This window comes from Colobus angolensis, unplaced genomic scaffold (genome assembly GCF_000951035.1).
Source record: "Colobus angolensis palliatus isolate OR3802 unplaced genomic scaffold, Cang.pa_1.0 Scaffold131, whole genome shotgun sequence".
In the NCBI taxonomy this organism is placed as follows: domain Eukaryota; kingdom Metazoa; phylum Chordata; class Mammalia; order Primates; family Cercopithecidae; genus Colobus; species Colobus angolensis.
The window spans coordinates 352,797-360,954 of record NW_012114364.1 but is presented as its reverse complement, the minus strand read 5'-3'; the positions used below and the strand labels follow the sequence as shown (position 1 = coordinate 360,954).

Below are 8,158 nucleotides of genomic sequence, written 5' to 3'. Positions count from 1 at the left end.
AAAAAAAAAAAAAAAATTAGCTGGGCGTAGTGGTGCGTGCTTGTAGTCCCAGCTACTTGGGAGACCTAGGCAGGAGGATTGGGAGATGGAGGTTGCAGTGAGCCGAGATCAAGCCACTGCACTCCAGCCTGGTGACAGAGGGAGACTCTGTCTCAAAAACAAACAAAAAATTAAGCACTGTTCAAAGTTTATGTCCTGTTTTACATAAATGAAAACAAGCTAGACTGTGCCTGTCCTATGAGTGACCAATTTACTGAGCCCCCAGTACATATGGGGCAGGTACAGTTATTAGCCAACAGTGGATTCCATAGGGCCATGTGCAAAGTCTCCTTCTGGGCATCTCTGCTGGAGTCACAGAACTAGCAACATTCCATGGACATGCACAGAAAGGATACAGGGGGCGGCAAAAGGCCTCTCTTCACAGCAAGAAGGGAGGCTGCCTCTGCAAGTTGCAAAAACAGAGCAACTGCCTTTAAAATAAACAAGTGATGATAAAAATATCATCTGAAGGAAAAAATATATTTCAAGATGAAAAATACAGAAGAGAGAGACACTTTTCACAAGAAATGCTTTTATAATACAGTCTAGAAGTAACCCCAGATTTCTTCTGAGATTACTACTGTGTTCTTCATTTCTGCTTAAGACAAATGAAACAAACCACTAGGAACTACCTATGAAAATATATCCTGTTATTCAATAAACACTGAACTAACTGCTCTTTAATACAGGCTCTCCCAGAATTTTCTAATAAACACCCTAGCCCTTTACCTGGTGTTCAACTTGTGAAGAGAAGACCATTGTACAATAGATTTAAGCTAGTATGACATAATGGGCAGAAAATATAAGCAAGATTTCTAAGTGACTTGTTGCCTCAAGTGAACAGCAGTTAGTGAAAGCCGGCATGCAGGGTAAATGGAAAGAATATTGGCCTACAAGTCAGGAGTCCTGGGCTATAGGCCCAGCTCTGTCTTTGTGTGCTTTTAACTCTGGGCAAATCTCTTGGACTTCAATTTAATCATGTCAAATTGGACAACATGACCTTAAAGATCCCTCTTGGCCGGGCGCGGTGGCTCAAGCCTGTAATCCCAGCACTTTGGGAGGCCGAGACGGGCGAATCACGAGGTCAGGAGATCGAGACCATTCTAGCTAACACGGTGAAACTCCGTCTCTACTAAAAAATACAAAAAAAAAAAAACTAGCCGGGCGAGGTGGCAGGCGCCTGTAGTCCCAGCTACTCCGGAGGCTGAGGCAGGAGAATGGCGTAAACCCGGGAGGCGGAGCTTGCAGTGAGCTGAGATCCGGCCACTGCACTCCAGTCCAGGCGACAGAGCGAGACTCCGTCTCAAAAAAAAAAAAAAAAGATCACTCTTGGCACTGAGATTCTATGTTGATGACTGAACTTTCTGACCACATAAAATACAGACTAGGAAGGGGAAATTAAAATTCTGTGGAGATAAAATCTGGCAAAAGAAAGGCTATTTGAAATTGAATCACATCTGTACTTCTGGAAAACGCTTAAATAAAGGGGAGTTTGTATATTTAATACATTTCCCCCTTTGAAGTAAGGTAATTTGCTATCTAGCACAAAAAAAATCCCACTGATTAGAGACCTGAATGATTAGTTTTACATGTCAGCAGCACAGAATTACTCATATCAGCACACACACACAGAGAGGTAGTAAACATAACAAGAAACAGAGAGCAAAATGGGGAGTGTGAGTTCACATCGCAAAGTCATGTGAGGCATTCTACAGCTATGTGCACTCGCACATGTGTAACATTCAAGTAACACCGAAGACAAGATTGGGGGAACATCTGGTAAAGCACTTTCAAGCAAAGAACATACCAGGCAGCACTCAGAGAAGGATTTTTTAGGAAGTCGTGCAGGAGGAGGTGGACCCTGATCCCACTCCCAGAATGCCATGGAGTTCTGACAGACCAAAAGTTCCCCGGAAGGCTAAGAAGATGGAGAAGTGCCAATGACAGAAAAGCAAAAAAGAAAAGGATAGGGAGAAAGAGACAAGCAGAACAAGCATGCATATGATAAAATCACAGCAAAAGAGAGGGAAGGGAAGAAAATACAGTAGCCAAAAAAAAAAAAAAAAAGCACTACACAGGTGATGCTACAGTTCTTAATAAAACGTTTAAAATCATACATGTATAAACACAACAAAAACAAAAGATGTTTGGGGTGATGTTTTCTGCTTTATTTTTACAAATTTGATTCTAGAAAACAGTTAACAGGTCTTCTGACTGGATTTCTCTTTTGATCATAAGAAACAAAACAATCAGGCTGGGCATGGTAGCTCACACCTGTAATCCCAATACTTTGGGAGGCTGAGGCAGGAGCACTGCTTGAGCCTGGGCAACACAGCAAGGCACTATATATATGTATAGTGGCATATATATGTAGTGGCAGATTTCACACAGAAAAAAATCAAAACTTACTTGTAATTATTCAAATGGATAATTATGGTCTTATTTTCAAAGAGTACAAATAAAGTGTAAGGATCTTAATTTAAAAATAGTTTTCAATCACTTTCAAAAATATAAAGTAGATTTAGAGATTCAAGAAAAAAAAAATGGTGCCAGCAAGCCAAGAACAAAGCATAGGCAAGTACATCACATTACTTATAATAATTATGCTTGAAACTTAGAAATGTCTAGGCTTCTCATGTAGGCAATTTTTCTCCCAATATGAGACATAGTAACTGAAAATTTATCCTAAACTTGATCTTTACTTGATGTAATACACAGAAAGACTTGTTTTAGAGCCTTATTATAGATGTCTTGAAATTACATTACAAAAATGGAAAAAAGGGTGTTTTCTGCTGTATGTCCGTACAAAAGGATTAATATTTTAAACTATAACTAAACAGTTCTTTTTTTTAAAGAACATTAAGAATCTACACAATGACATCTGCTAGAAGGAATAAGCTCAGTTCATGGCGCTTGCTGTGAGGCACCCCAGGAAAGTAGACCACATACCTCCCTCAAGTCGTTGTCCAGCCCAACATGCTCAGAATGCTGGCGAAGGCGTTCTTTCCTGCGCTGTGCAGTGGCACTCCGACTTACCCAGCGACTGAAACAACCAAATTATTTAAACATGTGTTCCTTATATTTAAAATAGAATTAACCACTCAACACAAAAGACTGACACACACATTTTAAAATCAATTATTTAAAAAATATATAGCAGCTTTGTTAAAATATAATTAAAATACCATACTATGCACCCATTTAAAACACACAACCAAACAGTTTTTAGTATCTTTCCAGATACATGCTGTCATCATCACAATCAGAACTTTTAAAAACTGAGGTCAAAAAGGCACAGTATCAATACACTTCAGATACTTACATACATAACAATAAGTCAAATAGTAACCGAGTTAGTCCTTGATTATATTAAGACATATAATAGTAATGCCTTGACTTGCTCAAAGTATTATGAATATTTTTTAATACAAAGGAGAATATTCTCAAAACCCATAATTTAGAATTATTTAATTCTAGTGTCCTAAAAGAACAATAGAAATGTATGAAGCTTCCAACTTTTTAAGGAAAGATTTCTATCAAACTTGGCTGGGTGTAAAGGCTTACACCTGTAATCCTAGCACTTTGGCCTGATTACTTGAGGCCAGGAGTTCGAGACTAGCCTAGGCAACATAGTGAGACTCTGTCTCTACAAACCATTTAAAAAGGCTGAAGTGGGAGGATAATTTGAGCCCAGGAGTTTGGGGATGCAGTGTGCCATGACTGCACTCCTGCATACCAGCCTGGATGACAGTGATATCCCGTCTCAAGAAAAATAAAAAGATTCAAACTCAGAAGAGTGAGTACTCATCTGTATAGTCTTAAGGGTTGTGCTCAAAGACCACTGTGAGTCCTTTTTGCTCTAAAATTTCATGATTGTGTTTCTGAAGTGATAGCTTGTGTTTATCAGTTGTTTTAGAAAATATTTATAATATAAACTCAGTATCAAAATACGCAGGACAAATAAGTTTAAAATAAAACCTGAGCTCTTTTCCATGGCCTATAAAACTCTAAATATAAACAGACCTCTGCTTCATTCCCTCTGATCTTATATCACTTCTCCCCCAATTACTATGTTCTAGTATAGTAACCTCCGTTCTGTTTCTAAATGATTAATAAAATCATTGCTAGTTCTATAATAATTTTCTCCGCTACTGAACTGCTGGTATCGAAACTGCCTTTCAGATGAGATCAGGTGCGTTCAAGGTGGTATGGCCAAAGATGTAAGAGTTGCCTTCCAGCTCCAATACCTTTGTTTTTAGTTAATAATGATTCAACTCATGTGCCCTAGACCCAGACCTGCCCTAGATGATATGAGGGGCTTAAAAATATATGTTTCCCTTATTCAAAGGTCCTTTTGTGGCCAGCCTAGCTACCTACAGACTCCAGCTTAGTGTGTATGACTCAACCACCCAGCGATTGTCCCTACTCACTTCTTTCTATCATCTTCATTCAGCAAAGAATTTAGAACCTGGCTCAGTTTTCTTCCCTGCTACGGGAAGTACAAAGACTATACAGATAACTTTGTCTTAAAATTCTGGGGTTGTCTAACATGCAACTTTACCTCCACTGTGCTTTAGACGCAACCAGGACATCACACTAAATCAAATGGTCATCCAGAACTCCTCTACCTGAGAAATCCTGAACTCCACCATCTTAGCCATTGACCCCCATCGCCCATTACATTAGCTCTTCCATGCCTTGACTCTCACTTAAGACCCCTTGTGTCTTCTCCTCTTTCTGTTATGAGCCTAACTTCTGTGGAAAGACTCCTAAACTACTCCCATTCTAGCACTCTCTCCTCTGTAATAATTCTCTATTTCCCTCCTTACCTGCCCACCAGAGGCCCAAACCCTGGATGAAGACTATCCCCTCGTTTCCCTATTCCTGTACCCACACAGACTAGTTCCCAGTTTCCCTCACAACTACCCATGAATCACTTCACCTGCCTTTTGTCAACTCCTCCCCATTCTCCTCAAACACTCCTGCAAACTCTTTACCCTCAGGTACCCTCGCTTCCTTCTTCCTGCCTTCCACGTAAGACAATGCATGCACATAAACATCCTCATCTTTCTTCTGATCTCAAAGTATAAAATATATTAGTCACGGCTCAAAACTGTGTCTTCCACCTGCATCCTTGACCAATTCTCTTGTCTTTTCAACCCGCTCCATTAGTCACCTCCCCTGCTGTATCACCAATCTTTCTCTCAGTGGAATCTCTTCGGCTGACAAGCATGTTGGTCTCCCTCGTGGCCCTCTGTGGTCATGTTAACATCTGTTTCTTCACACCTCTCATGTAAAAATTCTTTTTTTTTTTTGAGACGGAGTCTCGCTCTGTGGCCCAGGCTGGAGTGCAGTGGCTGGATCTCAGCTCACTGCAAGCTCCACCTCCCGGGTTTACACCATTCTCCTGCCTCAGCCTCCCGAGTAGCTGGGACTACAGGCGCCCGCCACCTCGCCCGGCTAGTTTTTTGTATTTTTTAGTAGAGACGGGGTTTCAACGTGTTAGCCAGGATGGTCTCGATCTCCTGACCTCGTGATCCGCCCGTCTTGGCCTCCCAAAGTGCTGGGATTACAGGCTTGAGCCACCGCGCCCGGCCGTGTAAAAATTCTTAAAATATTTATACGTAAGACTTTTACTTATTTACGTTTGGATCTTCAGTTCATTTCAAATCAGCTCCTTCCCTTCAAAATACTTTTTAAAGTTTTTTTGTTTGTTTGTTTGAGATAGAGTCTTGTTCTGTCGCCCAGGCTGGAGTGCAGTGGTGTGACCTCAGCTCACAGCAACCTCTGCCTCCTGGGTTCAAGTGATTCTCCTGCCTCAGCCTCCCGAATAGCTGGGATCAAGGGGGCACGCCACCACACCCAGCTAATTTTTGTATTTTTAGTAGAGATGGGGTTTCACACCATGTTGGCCAGGCTGATCTCGAACTCCTGACCTTCATGTGATCCACCCACCTCGGCCTCCCAAGTAGCTGGAATTACAGGTGCAAGCCACTAATGCTCAGCTAATTTTTGTATTTTTTGTAGAGACAGGGTTTTACCATGTTGCCTAGATCAGTCTTGAACTCCTGAGCTCAAGGCGATCTGCCTGTCTCAGCCTCCCAAAGTGCTGGGATTACAGGTGTGTCTGTTCCCAGTTGCCTAACCCCGTCCCCCCACTGCCTTTTGTTTTTTTGGGATGGAGTCTCAGGCTGTCACCCAAGCTGGAGGGCAATGGCATGATCTCAGCTCACTGAAACCGCCTCCCGGGTTCAAGTGATTCTCCTGTCTCAGCCTCCCAAGTAGCTGGCTACAGGTGTGTGCCACCACATCGGCTAATTTTAGTATTTTTTAGTAGAGACAGGGTTTCATTATGTTGGCCAGGCTGATCTCGAACGCCTGACCTCAGGTGATCTGTCCGCCTCAGCCTCCCAAAGTGCTGGGATTACAGGCATGAGCCACTGTGTCCAGCCCTAAAAATCCTCTTGATGAAGCCACTGAAACCCCTAACTGCCAAGTCCAATGGCTATTATTCGATCCTTAGCTTACTCAAACCCTCTTCTACATTTAGTACTGCTGATCACTCTTTCTACTTTAAAGCTCCTGCAATTTTCTTTCTTTTTTTTTTTTTGGAGACAGAATTTTGCTCTCGTCACTCAGGCTGGAGTGCAATGCTGCAATCTTGGCTCACAGCAACCTCCGCCTCCCGGGTTCAAGCAATTCTCCTGCCTAAGCCTTCCAAGTAGCTGGAATTACAGGCATGTGCCAACATGCCCACCTAATTTTTGTATTTTTAGTGGAGACGGGGTTTCACCATGTTGGCTAGGCTGGTCTGGAACTCCTGAGCTCAGGTGATCTGCCTGCCTCGGCCTCCCAAAGTGCTGGGATTACAGGCATGAGCCACCGCACCCGGCCCACCTTCTGCAATTTTCAACCTCAGTGTTTCCAATGAAATAAGCTCTCTCACCTCTGAGACTTTGTCCATGAAGTTTTCTCCCAAATTTCATTCATCTTTCAGATAGAGGCCACTGCTTCCAGAAAATGTTCTATGACTTTTCCAAATCTAAGTTAGCTACCCATCCTGTACGCCTCAATTATAGTATCTATCACAGAGTGTTATAGTTACTTATCTCCATTTTCTATAAAATCTCCTCTAGAAGGGCCAGTATCTTGTCTCTCAGCCATCTTACTGGCAAAGTCTACTATATCACCTGCCCCTTCTCTTTTTTTTTTGAGACAGTCTTGCTCTGTCTTCCAGGCTGGAGTGCAGTGGCATGATCTCAGCTCACTGCAGGCTGCAAGCTCCGCCTCCCGGATTCACGCAATTCTCCTGCCTCAGCCTCCCGAGTAGCTGGGACTACAGGTGCCCGCCACCATGCCTGGCTAATTTTTTGTATTTTTTAGTAGAGACGGGGTTTCACCTTGTTAGCCAGGATGGTCTTGATCTCCTGACCTCATGATCCACTTGCCTCGGCCTCCCAAAGTGCTGGGATTATAGGCGTGAACTAGCATGCCTGACCACCACCTGCCTCTTCTATAAATACAATGAAGTAAACAGAGGTGAAATTTAACATGTAGGTTTACAGATGTTCATCACAGCATGTATATACGTAATAACAAACTGTATTTCCTTTATTTCAAGACTCATATTTGGGCTTTTAAATGTTCCTGAAATTAGGATGCATCTTTCAGTCCATATGCACGTTTAATATATAATTTTTCCCAAAGCCTTTGAGTTAATTGCAGATCTTACAAGAGTAGAATCAATATACTCAAAACAACCGAAATGTTCAACAGTAGAGGGTAGTATACAATGAAATCTCATGCAGTCATTAAAAAATTCAAATTTCTAATAAATATGAGAATGCTCATGATACAGTTATAAAAAAACTATAACATTCTATAAACATTTTAATTTCATTTCAAAAACAAGATGTCGGCCAGGCGCAGTGGCTCACACCTGTAATCCCATCACTTTGGGAGGCAGAGGCCGAGACAGGACGATCACGAGGTTAGGAGATCGAGACATCCTGGCTAACGGGGTGAAATCCCATCTCTACTAAAAATACAAAAAACTAGCCAGGCATGGTGGCAGGCACCTATAGTCCCAGCTACCCAGGAGGCTGAGGCAGGAGAATGG

At 42.2% G+C, this 8,158-nt stretch overlaps 1 protein-coding gene across 1 annotated transcript in view; it reads right to left on the bottom strand.

Annotated features, from left to right (window-relative positions):
- DENND5B (DENN/MADD domain containing 5B) overlaps positions 1 to 8,158 on the bottom strand; it is a 119,077-nt gene that overhangs the window by 48,321 nt on the left and 62,598 nt on the right. Inside the window, exon 9 of the mRNA XM_011934143.1 lies at positions 2,989 to 3,082. Within this exon, the coding sequence (XP_011789533.1) occupies positions 2,989 to 3,082 (94 nt within the window). The remainder of the gene's footprint in view (positions 1 to 2,988; positions 3,083 to 8,158) is intronic.